Below are 20242 nucleotides of genomic sequence, written 5' to 3'. Positions count from 1 at the left end.
TTTTCCTTTCCAATAAAGTTTATGTTTGTAAAGAAAAATTATTTTCACTGAGATTTCAATAAATAGGAATCTAGTTTATTTTAATTATGTAATTCTTGTTAGTTATAAATCTTAAAAAGTTAAAAAAATTAGGTGTTACATAAAAGGTTTAAATCTCATCTTCACTATAACAAGATATTTGATTAGTGAACTCATACATAAGCTTATAGCAACAACTTTCTACTTTTAACTAAACAAACAACTTCTCACAAAAGAAACACAACAACAATAACTTATAGATCTATCAAGGATGATACCAATGATGTAATGTCCTAACATAAAACTATGTATACTACTTGTGAGAATAAAATTCATAACATACATACATATATTCACTAATATAAACATGAACTTTAGATCGTGTACTATAGGCCCTTGCGTTGGAGAAGAATAACCACAAGTGAAGCCGAATTGGATAGGACCCAAGGCGACATGAGGACGCAAAAGAGGACGGAGATAGCGCCTTCACGAATGACATGAGTAGAGGATCCCATGATATTGGATTGTCACAAACCCATTTTGTACCAACTCCCTGTGTGGAGAAATGGTTTTTGAAGATCCCTCGCATCTCTAGTCTCTTCCCTGAAACTCATCCTCAACCTGCAACCAACCAATGGCACTAAAAAACTGAAACAAATTACTCTCGTAGACAGAAGGTGTTCGCGAAAATGTCCCACTTCATAATTTTATCTCTCGTCAGAAAAATAATCCATTTGTAGTCCGAAAAATAATCTAGAACCAAAGGACCAAAATAAAGTAATAGATAAATCCTTAAGATTGTAGTAAAAATAGGATGAGAAAATAAATAAGTAAATTCCTTAGGCTTGTAAAAAAACACTGTCCTTAAGGATTTATTCGCAGTATATGCGCAAACCCCCCAGGGTACAACAGGAACATCTTGGATCTATCCCAAGGTTAACATAAACTAACAAGATAAACTCTTCAAAGAGTAAGTAACCCAGGATATAAGAGAAGAGAGAAAAGGAAGAAAATAAGAAAAGGAGAGATGAGAAAAGTTATCTTTTGGAAGAGGATTTAAGCTCCTATTTATAGGTGATGAATCAATTTAAAAAATCCATACTTTGTAACTGAAGTCTAGTGTGGAAAAAAATATCCCATAAAATGTGGATGTGGGATCAACTTGTGGAGAAGATCTCGTTGCAACAACATGCACCATCCTAAAAAGGAGGGAGGCTTGCTAACGTTGCAACAACTGCAACGCTATTATTTTCGCAATATTATTATAAATATATAACAATCTTGTGTGTACTGCTTTTGGAAATATTTTTCAAATTCAGAAGCTTAAGCAAGAAATGAAAGATGATGCTTAGATGGTATTTCCTCAATTAAATGAAGATTCAATGGAGTCTAAGAAAAATTCAATGGTGGTTGATTCAATGGAGGTTGGCTTCATCAAATAAGGAGGAGATTGTTAGTACAACTGGTTTGATGATTTAGTGCTTAAAGATTTGATGAAGATGTATGAAGCCATTGCATTGGAATGTGTTGAAACCATGATTAAATTGATGAAGATGTGAAGACTTGATGAATCATGTGTTGATCAAGCTTGGAGTGTGAGCTAAATATGAGTTTCACATGAAGAACACAAAGCTTGAAGATTGGTGCTCATAGTGTAAACCATTTTGCATTGTATAGATGTCTAGGGTCTAGTTGGTGTCTTTTAACCTGTTGAATTGGTTTTTAACAAGTTAAATGGTTTGCTATAGTAGTTTTATTCGTTACATTTTCAATCAGTTGATTTATTTTTCAATTGACTAATTTAGATTGAATGAAAAATCAACCTGTTGAATTTGTTAACAAATTGACTATACATTCTGTGTTTCCAAAGAGAGGGGTAAGACTTACAAATTTTGAACACGAAATCATTGTGAATTATGTGGAAAACTCTCTCTAGATCATACAGATGTGCAACCATTGGTGATTGATTTTTTATCTTTCTTGGAGCAATTTTGCTTGTTTTAGGAACTTGGAGAGAGATGTTTGGTTGGCTAGGGAGAGCCTTAATCTAGGTTTAGTCTTTCTCAAGTTTCTGGGTGGTTCTTGATGGTTTTCTAGGTCTGCAAGTGTGATCTTGATGTGTTTGTTGAGATTCTTGTGGGATTCAAGAGTCTTGGTGTGTATTTTGTTTATTTTGAAAGTGTAATCTTGTGAACTGTGTAAATCTTTTGAAATAGTGCAACTCAGACTCGGATTGCCTTGACAAACTGGATGTAGCTTAGATTTGAGTGAACCAGTATAAAAAAATGTGTCCTTGTGCTTGACTCTATCCGTTCTCTTTTTGATTTGTGCTTTAAAATTTCAAGAATTGTAGTTGGTATATTCTTTTAAGTGTTCTTGTGTAATCTAGCATGACATGAGGCTTGACTCATATTTGTATTTCTTATTTGAATCAATCTTGATAAGTCTTTTGTGTTGCTTTTGGTTTAAACTGTAAATTCAAAGTTTTGTAGAATTCCTAGCATTTTAGTCGACTGATTTAATATTTTGATATGTTGATTTGTATTGTATTGTTAACTATTTAATGAAATTAGCCGATTGTTCATGTTTTTGATTGATTAAAAGTGTGTAGTCCAATAGCTATTGCATCCTCATTTCGTGATTCATTTGATTCAAGTTAAAGCTGTTTTAAGCTTTCAAAACTAATCAAAGTTTTTAATAAGTCAATTTCACCACCCCTTCTCGTCATTTTTTCAATACTCACAAAACTGTGTCTGACTTTGATTATCATGAAAGGGAATGCATATCATTGGTTTAAGTTTTGGCATCAGAATAACAATAATTCTTCTTAGGAGGATTTTACAATAGCTTTAAGTAGAAGATTTAAAGGTCGAAAGCAAATTACGATCTTAGAAAAGTTGGTTGCTATACACCAATATGAGAAGGTCACGGTCAAGGACTACATCAGAGAATTTGAATGAATGGTGTCCCAAGTTTTGCAAACATCAAAACAACAATTGTTAAGTATTTCTTTGTTAGGCTGCAATCTAATATCCAAAACCAGATTCGATCACATAATCTAACGAAAATGATTAGAGTAATAGAAATTGAACATGATGTGGAAGATGCTATGAAAGAATCATGACAAGCAACATGATTGTCTTCTGTGGCAAATTTTCAAACTTTCGTTATCATGGTGGGAGCAAAATTGTATCTCGGGCCAAGACCACTAAAACTGATAGTAATTTGCAAGGGACCACTGGTGTTAGCAGCACAGTGAGAATGAGAAATTCAGGCATCTCATAAGGATTAGTAGAGTAGTTTTGTCAACGCCTTCCAAGTGGATTCCAACATTGTTACATGAATATCATACAACTTACTTAGGGTGACATTAAGGAGTTTTTCGCACTAATAGATGTATAGCTCAATCAGTTTATTGGATTGGTATGAAGAAGACGACAATTGATTTTAAACTCAACAAATATGCTCACTTTATTCCCATTAAACACCCGCATACTCGACAAGACTAACTATAGAAATTTTCGTGAAGGAAATGATTAAACTCCATGGCATTTCATCCTCCACTGTGAGCTACTAGGATCCAACTTTCCTAAGTCTATTTTGGAAAGAAATGTTTTGATTACAAGAGACCAACCTTAAGATGAGTACAACCTATCATCAAGAGACTGATGGCTAGACTAAGGTCCTAAATAGGATATTTAAACATATCTAAGATGCTTCAATTTCGAACAACCTAAAATATGGGTAAATTTTATACCACATATTAAGTACTGGTACAACACCAATTACTAAGGAGCAGCGGAGTGCACACTGTTGCAATTGTGTATTGTTGAGCTCCCCCTTCCCTAGCTAGGTCTATTAGACTACGGTGGAAGCGATAACACAAGATTTGATGACACATGACGAAGCCTTTAAATAGCTGAAATTCTCTCTAGAGAAAACCCAAGGACAAATGGTAAAATTTGTTAATCAACACAGGAAATCGTCGCAATTCAAAGTAGGTGGTTAGGTATATTTGAAAATTCTCCCTCATAGATAAGTTTCTATGCCTACAGAATTTCACCGTGAAAAAAAATATATTCTCCTTTGTAAACTTTCAACATTTTTATAGTGCATTATGGTTCACCATCCGTGAGTTGGAGTATTTTATGTATTTCTCCCCTCTTTTCTCTGTCCTTTCATGTAAGGTATCTATCATTATTACACTCAACTCTTTTTGGGAGATTATTATTAAGCATGTCCCAAATAAGAATTTGCCACACTTAGACTCATACCCAAAAGAACACCATTCATAAAATTTAACCTCAGTTTCTTATGTCATGGTGATTATTTTCATGTACTATAGAAAACCTTAATATAGGAATATTCTTTAACTTTTTACCATTTTATGTCTTGGTCTATGTAATCATATATCATTAACAGAGTCAAAAAGTTTGCCTATGCATGGATTGCTGTTTATTTGCTTATTTATTTATTAAAATATATTTAAAGGTTGAGGAAATGAATAATAAATATTTTAAGTTTATAGTTAAGTTTTGAACCCAACCAACCTGAAAAAAATGATTTATAAGTTTAGAAAGCCAATATGTCTATAAAAATATAAATAGTAAACTTTTGTAAAAATACTAAAGATAAAACATGTTCAAAAATATAGGACAAACTCCCAAAAGTAATAAAGAATATGTAGAAAAATACAAATTAATGTATGAACAAACTAGTCTAATGTATATTACTAGACTCGTCTAATTAGTACATTGTTAAACTCGTCTAATATGTGTTGTTAAATTCGTTTTATAAGTATATGAACACACTCGTCTTATGTGTATTGTTAAACTTGTCTAATCAGTATATGAACAAACTTGTCTAATGTATATTGCAAGACTCGTCTGATTAGAGAATGAATAAAGTCATTTAGTGTGCATTAATAGACTCATATAAACCAATAACAAGAATATTTCTAGTGGAACATCTTTCACAATCCTTGGAGAGATAATTCACTAAAAGATTGAGGGATAAGTAATTCGACTCATTCACATCCAGATCATGAATGTTAGGAATCCATATTATGCAAGGAGACATTATTTTTGCTAATTTGGAGTGAGATTTCATGATAAATAAAGGGAATCTTTCAATTCCTCATGTTGTCATCAAGGTTGATAACACTTTCTAGTGATTTGAAGACAACATCGCGTTGGTCAACTTCAATTTCGTCCAAATTAATTTCAAATTCACTATCATCGAATTCAATAGTAGGCTCCTCCTGTAAGGTAGTCTCATTCATAATTTGTTCGATCTTTTATAAGGTTTATTATATAACTCATTGTTGAGAATATTTACTTAATATTTGATTTTATTTCAATTAATTTTTAGAAAATATTTCTGATTTAAAAAATATATTTCAATTTTAGAAATTAGTTATTATTTTAGAATTATGAAATTAAGATTGAGATATTATAAATATTTTATATTATGTTACATTTTATATATATAAATAAAATAAAATAAAATAACAAGTTCCTTAATATATCATATATCTTATATTTATCATATATCTCTGTTATATTTTCATAACTTCTCAAAATTTTCAACATCTATAATATGGGACTTAACCGAATGTCTATTAAATATAAAGGAATTCTCCTTTTTATGTCTACGTTTGTTTCTCAATTCTATCATTTAAATAAAAAATTATTTAAATTAAAATAATTATTTTATTAATTTTACATTTTAAGTATTTTTTTTTAAAATTTGGCAGTTTTTTTATTTAAGTGTTTTCTTAAACTTAAATATTTTTTTAATTATAAAATAACTACAAAAGAAACAAATATAAAATTATAAAAATTATTTATATTCACTCTAAAATTATAATTTTTTTTATTATTATAAAAAAGTGAATATGTTCTCACCGTATAAATAAAAAACTAACGTTTTATATGGTAAAAGAATTATTATAAAATTAAATGTATTTTATATACATTTAATCAATCTTAATAATTTTTACTGTTAAAAACGATTATAATCTCAAAGAATTTTGTTTTCGGAAAAGTCAATTAATTATGAAGGAATGATTGTTTATTTATTCCCAACTACAATTCCCAAATCCAATATCTTTTTATAAAGGCATCCACGCCAAACTCGACCTTATTGGTTACCATTCACTATCTTTTCTTCTATCTGCGACCCCATTGAGACTTGATAGACTCTCACAGCTCCCAAATTCCAAAGCAAATTTTTCTCTTCTTGTTTTGTTTTCGTTTTTGGGGTGAAATTTGCAATCTCCAAGGACCAGTGTTCTTATTATTTTTCCATTTTTTCATCAAATTCATAGGGTTTTGATTCTCTGCAACCAACCGTATCACAGTTTGGATTCGTCCACCTTCAGCAAGTGTTTGTGTTTAGGTTTAGGTTTAGGTTTCATTTGAAACAAACGCAAAGGATGTATTCTGATCGGGTGGAGACTGGAACTCGGAGGTCAGTGAAAGAGCGTCTTGATGGGAATTTCCTCACTGATTCTACTCGCCAACACAAAGTCACCGGAAAGAGGTTATTGTGTTGTTATTATTACTGCATATGAATTATTTTTATTTCCACAGTGGAAAGATAATATAGGTGTTGCATTCTGGATTTTTTGATGGTGTGGGTTGACTTAGTGGTGCCTGATTTTGGTGTGATTGTTGTGAGGGGTTTTGTTTATCTTTTTTAATGTCTCTGTCTACTGTTGGCAAGGGATTGGAGTGATAAGGGTTCATGAGTTAGGTTAGTGAAGGTGTTTGGAGAACTGCTTTGTCTTTATGTGGTCTTCTATGTGTGGAATTGAGCAATTGGGGAAAAGGCTTGGCCTGGAGCCGGGAGGAGTTCCTTTAGAGGTGAAACTGTCGTAAATACTTGTCTGGGGTGGGTGCTTATTATGATGCAGTGGGTGTTATTGAGGGTTGATTTTAATTTTCAATCAGAGGATTACTGGATTCTCATTGTCTGATTGGCTTAGAGCCTCTTTGATTATATAAGCAGTGTGAGTATTTTTGTTTGAAATTGTTCGTTCATTGTTTTGGTGTTGTGCCATGTGATTTGTATGCTTTGAATGTGGAGTTCGATGATGCTCTGTTAGATATTTTGTGCCCTTCGTGTTTAGTGTGCGGGGGGAGGGTGTTATTTTTAGGTTTTTCTTTACAGGTACTTCATTATGAGTGTGTCTGTCTTAATTGCAATCGTACTCATTGAATTGTTTGCTTTCATGAGGTGGGAAGGGTGGATCAATACACCTGGCAATCTTGGTCGTGGGGGAAACCTTTTAGGACCAATGCTCATTCATTGGATGGATTATTTCTGTTTTATTTGTATTCACTTTGTTCTACTTGATTGTTTAGCACTGTGGACCTTCTATGTTGCAAACTTAAATGCCTATTTAAACTAAAGACCTGGTGATGTATCCCAATCATGATTTTTGCAGGCAGAGGCAAGACGACAAGTGGAAACATGATCTCTATGACGATGATGAACACCAGCTCTATAGTATGGATTGATTATGTTATTCTCATATGCAAGTATAAGTTGCTGCTCTTGTTGGATGCCGATAGTTGATTTTATGGGTTTTGACTGTGTGTTAATGACTTGTGAAGATCGCAAGGTCACTGCTCAAGATCTTCGATTCAAGCTTCAAAAGAAAGGCCTGCATCCTGGAGGTCAAACTGGAAAGAGTTCTTTTCCTGTTGAGAGGGATCTCCGTGAAAGGCTATCAGGGACAATGACTCCACAACCTAAAAACTATGACCCACCAAAGCCTAAAGCCAGTGCTAAACCAAGCAGTAAAAGTATCGATGTTGAGACTCCTTCAGTACATATCAAAAGATCAGCTAACCCAACTCCTAAAAAGGTGTCTCGAAAGGTATATTGTTGACATATTTCTTGTTTATTGTTTGATCAAGATTTTCTAGAATGCTCTTGCAGGGATATTGGTTGTAGTGTTTGTCATGTTTTGTTGCTCCCATTCCCTCTACATTCAGCATTTCATTTGCTGTTAAACAAACTAGTGATAATTTTTTTAGAACAATGACAGTGACTGCCTTAGTAATTTTAATTATTTACTACTATGATATATCAGATTCATTGGTTTCTTTATATTAGTGAGCTAACCTTAATTTTAAGGTGTTTTATTAGAGTGACGTCCAATGACTGTATGTGTTCATGTAATTTCACTAGACTGATTATTTTAGCCACGTTCACGCTTTGTCTAATGTAACAGTAGCAAAAATGAATATGTGATTATCTGCTTGTGCCCTATATGTGTTGAATCCATCTTTTTTTGAAACAGAATAGTCGCATTACACTTGAAGTTAGCCAGTAGGAACTAGAATTTGTCTTGCATTGTATGACGTTAGTAATACTAATTTTATACTGATTTTTTTTGCAAAATATGCTGTTACGTTATGCTTATGATAAAAGTCAAGCTGTAAAGATGGGATGGGAAGGCAATAATTGTATCATAGATTTTGTGCTATGTTGAAAGTTTCTGTAATATTGAAAACTAAGACACAAGTGGTAGTTACATGTAGTTAACTTAAATTCTTAGTAGGACGGATTTGTGAAGAAGCATTAGAAATTCAAATCTTTAGCTTAGGATTAGATGCAGGGCAAAAATTATATAATTCAATGTTTAATAGCTGTTTAGGCTCAGTACTGTTTATTAGTGTGCAGTAGGATTAACAGTAACCCCTCATTTAATTATGAATCATGATCGACCTTCTATATCCTAAATTAGATGAGTACTTAACAAGTAATCTCTAAATAAATAGATTAAGGACTTAATTTGTCAAAGACTAACTACTCTGTAAGCTTAACTTGTTAGTTATGCCTATGAATGGTTTTACAGATAACGTGCCTTCTTATGCAAGAACTCTGTCATTAACTCCCTTGAACTAACTGGTTAATTTTCTGACCATCCGAGCTATTTCCCCATGGTTCAAAAGTAAGTTTTACATAATGAACTGTAAATCTGCTGGGATGTGACACTGCTGGGAGGCTGAAAATAACTTTAACAACTAAACATTTTTTATTATGATACTGAAAGTAAGTGAAAGTAGATGACACATTTTTGTTTGTGATCAACCTGATTGATTAACTAGACAAAAACAGTGGAGACACCAGGATTGTAATAATCCCTGGATATGAGTTTCTTTTAATGTATTTAATCCTTTAATTTTTTCCTAGTCTTCTTTTTTATCTCTGTTTTTATTATATTATCTTCTTAAATAGATGAAACTGTCCCACATTTTATTCACACATGCAAAATAATTCAGTTATGTGAAATGAACAGTTGTTTTTACCACAATTTTCCTTGCTAGGTAATGTGTTTCTTTACCTGTGGAAAAAACTAAATTCAGTATAACCCTGGTTCTTGCTTAACAGGCTGACGCTTCACTGGATGAATTTTTGCTGTCACTGGGTCTCGAAAAGTATCTCATAAGTTTTCAGGCTGAAGAAGTATGTTATATATCTTATTTTTCTTTCAGAAGGTTGCAAAAGGGGAAATGATTTAATCAAAATAAACGAATCTAAATATGTAGTTACATTTACACTAAAATTCAATATTATAACTGAATTTGAATTGCACAGTAGAGAGTTAAAGTTAAATATTTATGACTAAAAGCTATTTCTTTAGGTTGATATGACTGCACTTAATCATATGACTGATGAGGATCTCAAGGCCATGGGTATACCAATGGTACGTATCATCAAGGAGCGTGGATTTCTCACTCCCACAAACTCCTAAATTGTTATTTATCTTAATCAATCCTTCTCTAGTTTTGATGTAAGCAATTTATTAACATTTTCTTCGTTTCTTAATTCTCTGATATACTTTGTTGATTTCAGGGACCAAGAAAGAAGATACTTTTAGCCTTGGAGGCAAAAGGCTGACATTTTGGTCATGTATTTCTATACCCTTGTTATTATAACTTACTGCACATTAGAAGGCTTATAATTATGTTTATACTTTGGACTTGGTCAAGCTTGCTTGTATTTTTTAGAAATCCTTTTGGTGCTTCTATTACCATTTCAATCTTCTTTCTTCCCATGTGTTGCTGAAAGTGGCCTAAACAAGCTATTGATATTTAAAAGAGAAAATCATGAAAATTAATTGATAGTGTTTTTTTTTTTTTTTTGTTTAGCTGGCTGGACATACCTGATTTGATGGGTGATGATGGTGGTGGATGCTTAGACTAAAACAAAGTTTGCCTGTATTGATAGTTTTTTCCTTTTATACTTTTAAACCAAGCATGCTTTTCCTTTTTAATGTAATCTCTTTATGATTTTGAGTGTCCATACAACTTTAGTGTTTGTAAATTCGTGAGAAGGAAAAAAAAAGAACTAGCTTGCGAACTTTGCTTCTCTCCTAAAACTGCTCTTGCATCAAGTTTGGCAAACAACTGGAAGATAAAAGATTTAATCCAAAATGAATGAAAATGTACCAAAATGACAGCAAGGATGAATCAAAATAACTAAGAGTTGTGCATGTATTGGTTAATTTTAAGACCAAACATATCTTTCGTGAGAGGTAATTTTGTTTGTATTGGGTAAAATTATTATAGATTACAAAAAAAATTCTTTTATTAAAGAATTTAAAGTCTATCTACAACTCGGTGCTAAAATGCTTGTGAAAGTGGGCCACAAGTAGTGCATGTAATATTAAAATATTCCAATTTTCGTATTGTGAAGTTCATTATACTACTACTATATAGAAATAAAGTTGTACGCAAATGTTAAAAAAAAAAATTCTAGTTGTAGTTAGTCACCAAAAGTGTTTGAGTGGTTATAAATTTGCTGACACGTGTTGAATTCTTGATTAAAAAAATTAAAAACAGTTCGTATTGTATTTGAAAATTAAAGATAAAACTGGTATAGTTGCAAACAATATTTTCATAGGTTTAATAATTTGGACTCAACTTTAAGATATTTTGCATTTAGTTTTAATTCTCAATTAATATGCTTTTATTTTAATAATAATAATAGTAGTAATAATAATTAATGTTAGAGTATGGGTAACTCATCCTTACAGTATTTTTCAATAAACTGAAAAGGATGTTGTAACGTAAAGTAAATTAATGTTTTCCCATAATCAGTTTTCAAATAATAAAAAAAAGCAAATATGAAATGCTTATTTTGTTTTGACTTAATTTCAAATTTATTAATAAAATTACATAATATATATATATATATATATATATATATATATATATATATGAATAATCTTAAAATAAGTGATCCCATTTAATATTATTTTTGTAATAAAATAAAAAACTACGAAATTATTCAAAGTAATTATGTTTGAATTTAATTAATACAAAAGTTAAAGTTTAATGATAATAGCGTTTTTAATCATCATTCAAGCATTACTTATTCATATTAAAAAAAATGCAAGCAATGGTAGAGATAAACAGTGAATGTGAGATGTACTATTGAGAATAAAATGGTTTGACTAGTGAGAGATGGAAAAGGAAAGTTTCAGACAAAACTAGCATTTATGGTTTCAAATATCACAAAAGGAAAAAGTAACATGATGTAGTTAAAACTGTAACCAAAGTAAATAATTTACCTTCAATAGTTACATCTTGTCACATGCCGAGAAATAAATGTAAGTGCAGTGAGTTACACAATATCTGTATGAACAAATAATAAAAACACATTTGTGTAGAAAAGTATTATACATAACTCCATGTACGTTAACAACACACAGGAATCAGTGTAAGTTAAGAGTAATTAATATTACGAAACTGAATTCTCCTCACATTGTCAAAATCATGTTATATATATTTTGCCAAATTCCCATTTATTCACCAATGAACAAAAAAGTGTGTATTAGTGGCTAAAAATCTTGGTTGGTGTTATTTCGTGGAATGGGTAAGATTGAACTGGTAGAGAAAATTGTGGTTGTTCCTGAACAACCTACACCACGCAAGAGAATGTTCTTGTCAAATATTGATCTGTCCCTTGTTGTTTACCAAGATTCTGCCTCCTTTTTTGACCCTCCAAACACCCAAATGAGTTTCAGTGAGATTTGTAGCAAATTATACAGTGCACTTGGTAAAATGCTTGTGCAGTATGATTTTATGGCTGGTAGACTAGTGCCAAGTTTGGAAGAGACTCAGAGATTTGAAATTGACTGTAATGGTGCTGGCATTGTAGTTGCAGCTGCAAGAACTGACAGAAAATTGAGTGAATTTGGTGTGATTTCTGCACCTAATCCACAGTTGAGGGAATTAGTTGTTTTTCTGCATGAAGGGTGTGACCAAGAAACTGATCTCAAAGAAAAACCCCTTGCATCCTTACAGGTTTAGGCTCCTTTTACTTCTGTCAAACTCATGTTTTCAGTATTGAATGTTTTTCATCCTTATATTCATTCTTTGTTCAAGTTTTTTATCTGTTTGTACACTTCATTTCCATGCATTTTAGTCTCTAAGGTGAAGTTCAGTTTTAAGTGATGATGTAGTTGATAAAGATTCAAAAGATTAAAATCTTATAGATACCAAAACAATGAGATTAGTGTGCTGAGTGTGGAATAAAATCATAAAGAAAAATTTTAAGCATGTCAAAATGGAAAAGAGTCACATATAATAAAACTACAAACTTGTTTAAACAATTTGATTCAAATGATTTTGCGTGTTGCTACAACTTGCATGCCTGTGTAACAACAGACCTTTAAAATTATCTTGATCCAATTATACGAGCTTCTTGTATATCCATTCAATGAATTCATTTCTCCATCTTGATTCTTAAACACAAAAGTATGAAGGATTTGTTCCGATACATCCGCCAATCCTACATTGCTTAAGTGTTAAGGTTAAGAGAAGTTTAAATATGTCTTTCTATTTTCACTCTTTGAAATGTCTTCTAAAGATAAAATTGTGGTAGAGTTTGATACTCCAAATGATAATACTTCGGATGTGGGAATTGATTCTAAAAATGTCACTCAAAAGACTCATGATCGAATCTAACGATGTCACTCGAAGTACTTGAGATCGAAACAGAATCACTATAAACAACTTATAGTTCGTAGATTAATTGAAAAAGGAATATAGTTAAACTATTCTCATATAAGTTATGTTTCCACAAAGAGATTTTACTGAAATAAGTTACAAATAACTTATCACCATACTATAAACTGTTTTTTGTTTTTTTTTTTCATAAATTGTTCCATATAACTACACAAGCATTTATGCCACAATTTTAAATCTGATGAATAAGCTATTTCAGACATCAAATCTAAATAAATGCAAAGAATAAGCACTGTAAGTGAAGTACATTATTTGTTGTTTATCACAGCTGACTCAGTTTGGTTGTGGAAGTTTGGCACTTGCTTCTCACTACAATCACTGCACTTTGGACGGTTTTGCAATAAGAGATTTTGAGGTAAACTTAGGTGCATTAACACGAGGTGAGGATCTCATCACAGTACCTAATGCAGATAGAACTCTGCTGAGAGCAAGAACCCCTCCAATTGTAAGCCATCCACATTTTGAGTACTCAAAATCCACTGTGACACACAACTTGTTCACTCTCAGAGGAAAAAGTGGTACCAATGTCAAACAATCCCTGCAAGAAAACCAGATTCATGTTCTTCATTTGTCGCCACAGAGCATTGGTAGCTTCAAAAAGAAAGCCCTGGAGGAGGACAAAACCTTAAAGAACACAAGCACTTTTCAGGTTGTTGCTGCAAAAATATGGAAGGCAAGGAGCATTGCAACAAGGATGTCAGAGGAAAAAGTGTCCACAATGCTGTTTCCAGTGGATGTGAGGAAAAAGGTTGTTCCTGAACTCCCAGATGGGTTTGCAGGAAATGCATTGGTGCCTGGTTTTGCAAGAGCAACAGTGAGGGAGCTGAAGGAGCTAGAAGATGCATGTCACATAAGGAAGGTGCAAGAAGGGCTTGAAAGGTTGAATGATGAGTACATTAAGTCAGGGATAGATTGGTTAGAAGTGAATAAAGGAGCACCTTGTATGGAAGATAGTTTTTCCTTGGTGGCATGGTGGAGATTGGGGTTAGAGGAACAGCTTTTTGCATGGGGTAGACTAAAGTGTGCTACTCCTCTAGAAGTTAAGCCTGGTTTGGTCATGCTATTGCCAGGGCCACAAGATCAAGGAGGCATTAACATTTGCCTTGATTTGCCTGAGGATCAAATGCAAGAGTTTAGTAGGATAATGCTTCAGATTTAGATCTTGTTTCACATTTCTATGAGTTATAGTAGTGTTGTTAATCCCATAAGATGAACTGTTTGTTACTTCTCTCAGTGATTGCTTAAGGTTTTGGACCATTGTTGAGATGCTTATGCTAGTTTCATCTGGTTTAAGAGATCATTCATAAAGTAAAGTAATTCATATGCTTAAAACAATGTTTTATACATGGTTTATGGGACAAATTTGTCCAAAAATTATGAAAATGGATAAGTCAGAAAATAATTACTAGTTACGGACTACGTCGTGTGGACTCATGACGACTTCAAAAACAAGATCGTGAGTAGTCCACTGTTTCGTGAATTTATGAAAAAGTGAAGTCATCATGAGTCATCTCGTGTTAATATTTTTTTCTCAAGTTGTAATTGACAATTTCACAATACAAAATATTAACTTTGAAATCAACATGACTCCTAACGACTTTAACTTTTTCAAAAATTTATGAAGAAATCATATGAAGACCTCACAATTTTTCTTTTGAAATTGTCATGAGTCCACACATTTCGGTGGTGCATGACTAGTAATTATTTTATGAATTCCTATTTTTGTAATTTCTGGGCAAATTTTACCCTAATATATATAAAAAAAAAACTGTATATATCATTAAACTACTTTAATAATTAATTTGAATGCAATATATATATATATATATATATATATATATATATCATTGTGTGGTAGACACTTGTATGATAAATTTGTTTGGACTATTCCACAACATTTTCTTATACTAACATTTAGTAAACAAATTCACTGAAAAGATATACTATTTCAATTCCAATAGCAGTAGTTGCAAATGATTCAATCTTTTGAAACATATACATGAGTTAATTAAAGGCACTCCAAGGGAATCTCAGGGTAGCGTTTCCTATCAGTACAATAATCATAGGTCATATACTTATGTTTGATACGTTCATATTGACTTTGTCTTAAAGGATCCAACTGCCAAAACTTCTGGCTATTCCACCAGTAGTTATCAGAAGAACAATTTTTGGCATTTGAGGTTAAAACTTGACAGGCACTGACATCAAAACCTTGGAAATTAGCTTTGAATGGTGCATAACTCCAATCAGTTTTGGTTTTGCCTCCATTTGTTGCCCAGCTTTCTGCATCCCACAAAGTTGCTTCTATCTGCATTGCCTTTGATGGGTATCCCACCCCAATATTTGTCTTTTTCCTGTACACCCTAATGGGCACGTTATCCACGTAAAATCTGCCAATTCATTTCAGATACATGCATAAAAGAAGTGCTTATAAAAACTTCTCAAATTCATCATCTTCAACTTTCTGAAAACACACTCCCATTTTTATCATGAAAATTGAGAAAGTTGGTGAATCTCCTCTCTTGAAAAAGAAAAGAAATGTAATGCATCTTACACAATTTGATGTTGGTTCCAAAGAATTCTATAACTGTGAAAATCTGCAGAAGGGTCAAACCAAAGACGAATTCTTTGCTCTCTATTCCCTTGGCCATCTACAAATACATTGGTTTGTAATCTATATGGCTTCCCTTCTCTGTTGCCCAAGAATTCAAAATCCAACTCATCATGCTTACTTCCTTCTGAACTTAACTGCAATACATCAAACACATTAACAACTTTGGAACACAATTCAATACAAACTTTTAGTTATGCAGAATAAATAGGGAAGATATCAAACTATTGTAGGTAAAATGAATGCAAATTTTGTCTTAATTGTTGAGCTCTTGAATTCTACTTTCTGCAGAGGATCATTCTTTATCAGAACTTAATCTTTTTTTTTATCAGAAATGTGATTTAAACAACTTATTAATGAAAACAAAAATCCTAATTATTAGAGTGCAAAATAAGTATATTGATTAAATTCAGCTAGTTCCTTATATAAATATAATACAATTTTTTGCCCATTTTTGTGAGGAGCTGTAATAACTATGAATGTTGTATTTTTAAATTTTTTTTCTTTTTAAAAGTTAATAATCTATATATATATATATATATATATATATATATATATATATAGATTCTCTATTTTATGTACACATTAATTTTAATTTTATTTTTTATAATATTGTTAATTGATTTTTTAACAATAATTACTATATTTATTTTTTTAACATTATTGTGAATTTCATTTTTATTTTTTTCCTTCATCATATTTGCAGTTTTTGCATTAATATTTACAATTTATAATTTTTTTTTCTTAAAACTTAAAAAATATACATAGACACACATATGCTAGTTTTGCATAAAGACATTTCGTGTGGGATGATGTTGACAATATATGGCTTGTCTTTCAGCAGGAAAAAGAAAAAAGAAAAAAGCCTTTTCTCTAAACTAAAATTAAATTATACAGAAATTAAGAAAACAAGAATTTAAAAAAATTACGAGGCAACGTCAACCAATTATTAACTTAAAAAAATGTATTTAATTTTTCATTCTTTTGTAAATTCTTTCGACTATGCCCAAGTATCTTCACAGGATTTGTTTCGACAGGAGTTTCCAAAATCATGAGAAAAAGAAAAAAAAATATAAATATACTTTTTACAAGTTAAAACGAGTTTGTGCATAAATTCTTTCTAAAAGATCTGAAGGAACTAACATTAACTTCTTCATAATTAAAGATTAACTTATGTACAATTTAAAAACAAAACTTTTAAAAGATTATGTAAGTAAATTTCTATAAATTTTAATTTTTGCCTCAAACGCTTTTCTACTGTAGAAAGCGTTTTTATAAAGAAAGCCTTCTAAACATTGGTACTTGAATGAGTTTGACCTTTGAAAGTCGTAATATTAAATTTTCTTGCGATGGAATTAAAATATGTGCATGTATGAGATTATTATCTCTTAATTAAGTAGGATTAAAGTTAAGAGAATTCACGTAATAAGCTGTGACAACTCCAGCAGAATTTCTGTTTGGTACTTTGATCCTCATATGAAAAAATCCAGACCCATATGCCATCTTTGATCCAAATCCAGATCCTGTATAATAAAAAATAATTAACACCAAATGTTAAATAATAACTTACTTAAATTCATTGATCCAGTGGCTAATCAAATAATTAAGTCATATATGTTGAAAACATATATATGTATATGTATAAAACAATATATTTGTGCTACCACTAAAGAAAGGAGAAGAAACCTCCAACAATTTTTTCATCATTTTTTCATACCAATTGAAAGAATACAAAAAAAAAAAAAAATTGAGAGAAAATATAGTTTCAATGAAATTACTTTATATGTTTATTTTCTTATTTCTTATTTACTAAGGGGGTAATGTTTTCTCTTTTTATTTAAAAGAGAATTTGTAATTCTGTTTATTTAAAGATTACTAAGGGGTAATTTATTGATTTTTTTGGTTATTTTATCAGCTTTTATTTGATTTTGTAATACTAGTTCAACCTAAAAACAAGAATCACCGACTTTACATATTTTAATTATAGTAATCTCGAATATGATTTAATAATAACGTCCCGCATCACTTTTGCATAAAAATTTCAGTCATGATTTTTTTAGTTTAATTTTTCGTTTTTTATATCAACAATAATAAGTATATTAAATATAAAGGGCATTTTAGATATTTTGATCTCTTCAAAAACTTAAAAAAAATATTTAATATATTTTTAGGTACTAAACTTTGCGGTAAAATTAAAATTTATTTATATTCTAAAATTTTATATAGTCCAAAATTTTAAAAATAAATATAGATAATTGTTCTAACTTAATTTTATTAAGATTTCTTTTATATATTAATGGATAGTTCATGTCAGACATTTGAATTATTTGACATTTTTCGGTTCAAATATAAACAAAAAATGTCTCTTAACATTAAAAAAGTTTAACGTCATCACATCGAAAAGATTATATCTACTTATCTATAAATTTAAAATATGAATAAATTCTAATGTTATATTCAAATTTAAAATACAAACATATTTTACGTTTTGAAATATGAACCTTTTTATAACAAAGTGTAAATTGTTTTAACAGTAAAACATAGCATAAAAGTTTTTACATCTTAAAGTTCAATACGTACAAACTTTTTTTGTCCTTCTGAATGATTGATCAATATCTGTTTCACATATTCAATATATATATAAACAAAGATTAAACAAAGTGTTTTATTTATCCTATTACTGAAAAAGAATTATTTAGGGGGGGAGAATACTAAAGTATATAAAGTAAAAGATAATTGAAAAATAAAAGTAGATGCAAACAAAAAAGACATGTTATATTAACCTGAAGAGTTATCCATTGTGAGCTGAATTTGTCTCCCTTGGTTTAAAGACACAACATGATCATCACCCCAAATAACCTCATAGTTTTGATCGAACCTTGTTTCTGTGTCCATCTTTCCTTGCACAACAGCATGAAGAAGGAGAAGGAAAATGAAGAATTGAGAATCCATAATACTATTTTTGAATATTAGAACATTGAAAAATATTCTTATTATATGTTGTTTGCAAAGTTATGCACATCCATGTTATATAGACATGTGATGATGTAAGGTCTATTTTAAATGGAAAGATGCATGCAATGACCCATAATTGCATGGCCAATACGCCATTGACTTCTCAATATTACTATCGTCCATAACAAACCACATCATTAGGGCTTTCTTCAGAAGCAATGTAAATGGCGACTTTTCGTAGCTTCATATATTCATTATTGTTATAATAAAATAAACTTTCATCACAATATGGTTAACTCTAAAACAAAAACTTCAATCACAAATTTTGTCTTTTTCCCTCTTTTGGATGTAATTGGGTTTTTCTAGACTTACATAACAAAAATCCACAAGATTCCAGCTCTTCCATTGCTGTGCAATCAATTATCGAATATTTTTATTTTGAGAAAATGTAGATATTATGCCATGTTTCATAATAAAGCTTCAATTGCTTGCAAAAATTTCTCAGGACACTTTTATTGCATTACGCATATTTGCTTTGAGTTGGAGTTAGTGATGACCCATTTTTTCTTGTAGTGGGTTAGGTAAGGACTGTAGGTAGTGTTTATCTCTTCTCGGTTCTGTTTAAAAGAGTTTTATCCAATTACACATTTGTTGAAAAAAGTTCTCATTTATTTTTATATTTGCGAGTATTTATAGTTATTCTTGAATATTTTAATATTTTATTTTTTAAAATTTTTAAATAGAATTATTTAAAAATGAATTTTTAAAATTTAAATTTAAATTTAAATAAATATTTTAAATGAATGACTTTGGCGAGGAGTTTGTAAGATTGAGTTTTTGCGAGATAAATAAAGTGAACAAACTTAGTAATTCAGAAAGTATTTGTAATTCATTATAAAATTATCATCACTAGAAAGTCTTTGCAATTTATTATAAAATTGTCATCGCGTCACTTTCTATACTGGTTATGAGTTTAACCGGTATAAAAAGTCTTTGTAATTTATTACAAAATTTTTACTGCTCCACTTTATATACATGTTCTGGGTCCAATCGGTATGAAAGTCTTATCATATTTACAATTCTTCCACCACGTCATTTTTTATATCAGATTGATTATAATCCGTATAAAAGTTGCTATTAAAGTGATTTTTGCACTAGTTGTTGAGCCTTCTATAAAAGTGTTTTATTTTCCTTCTTAGCCATGACAACGTCTAGCTAGATTCACCTTCTAAAGCTTTCCAATAGGTCTTGTTGAACAATAAACACACACATCTTCAACCACCGCACTCTAGTGGAAAAAAATAGGTCTTGTTGAACAATAAACACACACATCTTCAACCACCGCACTCTAGTGGAAAAAGAGGAATCTATGACGACTTATTATCACAGGTATAAGCCACATGTTATCATAAGTTGACCGGTGACATTTTAGTAATAAAAGTAATAGTTATTATGATAGGTAAAAGCATACCTTTTATAATAAGTGAAAGGAGAAAACTTATTATGACATGTGTAGTGAACCTATCATAGTAAGTGGTCGCGATGACAAAATTGAATTATGTTGAAAATATATTATGACATATTTTGGAAGACCTATCATAGTATCTAT

The 20242-nt window shown here is 30.8% G+C and overlaps 3 protein-coding genes across 6 annotated transcripts; 2 read left to right on the top strand and 1 right to left on the bottom strand.

Moving 5' to 3' along the window:
* The first annotated feature begins 6161 nt into the window (after positions 1-6161).
* On the top strand, positions 6162-10395 carry LOC114185547 (uncharacterized). 3 transcript variants are annotated; one of them, XM_028073343.2, is made up of 7 exons: positions 6162-6561; positions 7469-7530; positions 7638-7903; positions 9424-9498; positions 9677-9739; positions 9889-9940; positions 10185-10395. In XM_028073343.2, the coding sequence occupies exons 1-6, from the start codon at positions 6455-6457 to the stop codon at positions 9931-9933; spliced, it is 618 nt and encodes a 205-aa protein (XP_027929144.1). In that variant the 5' UTR covers positions 6162-6454; the 3' UTR covers positions 9934-9940; positions 10185-10395. The 3 variants fall into 3 exon arrangements, with proteins under 3 accessions (XP_027929144.1, XP_027929143.1, XP_027929142.1); XM_028073342.2 differs by having other exon boundaries at positions 9889-9945; XM_028073341.2 differs by lacking the exon at positions 10185-10395 and having other exon boundaries at positions 9889-10153.
* Positions 10396-11879: 1484 nt separating this feature from the next.
* LOC114184396 (acyltransferase GLAUCE-like) lies at positions 11880-14265 on the top strand. The gene is made up of 2 exons (XM_028071708.2): positions 11880-12344; positions 13336-14265. The coding sequence occupies exons 1-2, from the start codon at positions 11910-11912 to the stop codon at positions 14224-14226; spliced, it is 1326 nt and encodes a 441-aa protein (XP_027927509.1). The 5' UTR covers positions 11880-11909; the 3' UTR covers positions 14227-14265.
* Positions 14266-14993: 728 nt separating this feature from the next.
* On the bottom strand, positions 14994-18696 carry LOC114184066 (xyloglucan endotransglucosylase/hydrolase protein 2-like). 2 transcript variants are annotated; one of them, XM_085673164.1, is made up of 4 exons: positions 18462-18696; positions 17101-17201; positions 15622-15815; positions 14994-15457 (listed from the first exon to the last, which is right to left on the bottom strand). In XM_085673164.1, exons 1-4 carry the CDS (start codon positions 18628-18630, stop codon positions 15076-15078), a joined length of 846 nt encoding a protein of 281 aa, XP_085529290.1. In that variant the 5' UTR covers positions 18631-18696; the 3' UTR covers positions 14994-15075. The 2 variants fall into 2 exon arrangements, with proteins under 2 accessions (XP_085529290.1, XP_027927103.1); XM_028071302.2 differs by having other exon boundaries at positions 17143-17201.
* Positions 18697-20242: the final 1546 nt, after the last annotated feature.

Source organism: Vigna unguiculata, chromosome 5 (assembly GCF_037176805.1).
Source record: "Vigna unguiculata cultivar grain cowpea cultivar isolate G323 ecotype 2 chromosome 5, ASM3717680v1, whole genome shotgun sequence".
In the NCBI taxonomy this organism is placed as follows: domain Eukaryota; kingdom Viridiplantae; phylum Streptophyta; class Magnoliopsida; order Fabales; family Fabaceae; genus Vigna; species Vigna unguiculata.
The sequence above is the reverse complement of the archived record's forward strand: the minus strand, read 5'-3'. Positions and strand labels throughout refer to the sequence as shown.

What these genes read in the sequence shown, in the direction of transcription:
- LOC114185547 (XM_028073343.2), top strand. Translation starts at nt 6,455, where the DNA reads ATGTATTCTGATCGGGTGGAGACTGGAACTCGGAGGTCAGTGAAAGAG. An exon ending in TGATGAACACCAGCTCTATA is followed by an intron (nt 7,531 to 7,637) that starts GTATGGATTGAT and finishes TGACTTGTGAAG; the next exon opens with ATCGCAAGGTCACTGCTCAA. An exon ending in AGGCCATGGGTATACCAATG is followed by an intron (nt 9,740 to 9,888) that starts GTACGTATCATC and finishes TGTTGATTTCAG; the next exon opens with GGACCAAGAAAGAAGATACT.
- LOC114184396 (XM_028071708.2), top strand. Translation starts at nt 11,910, where the DNA reads ATGGGTAAGATTGAACTGGTAGAGAAAATTGTGGTTGTTCCTGAACAA. An exon ending in AACCCCTTGCATCCTTACAG is followed by an intron (nt 12,345 to 13,335) that starts GTTTAGGCTCCT and finishes TGTTTATCACAG; the next exon opens with CTGACTCAGTTTGGTTGTGG.
- LOC114184066 (XM_085673164.1), bottom strand. Translation starts at nt 18,630, where the DNA reads ATGGATTCTCAATTCTTCATTTTCCTTCTCCTTCTTCATGCTGTTGTG. An exon ending in CACAATGGATAACTCTTCAG is followed by an intron (nt 17,202 to 18,461) that starts GTTAATATAACA and finishes TTTATTATACAG; the next exon opens with GATCTGGATTTGGATCAAAG. An exon ending in GAGTTGTCACAGCTTATTAC is followed by an intron (nt 15,816 to 17,100) that starts GTGAATTCTCTT and finishes GATGTATTGCAG; the next exon opens with TTAAGTTCAGAAGGAAGTAA.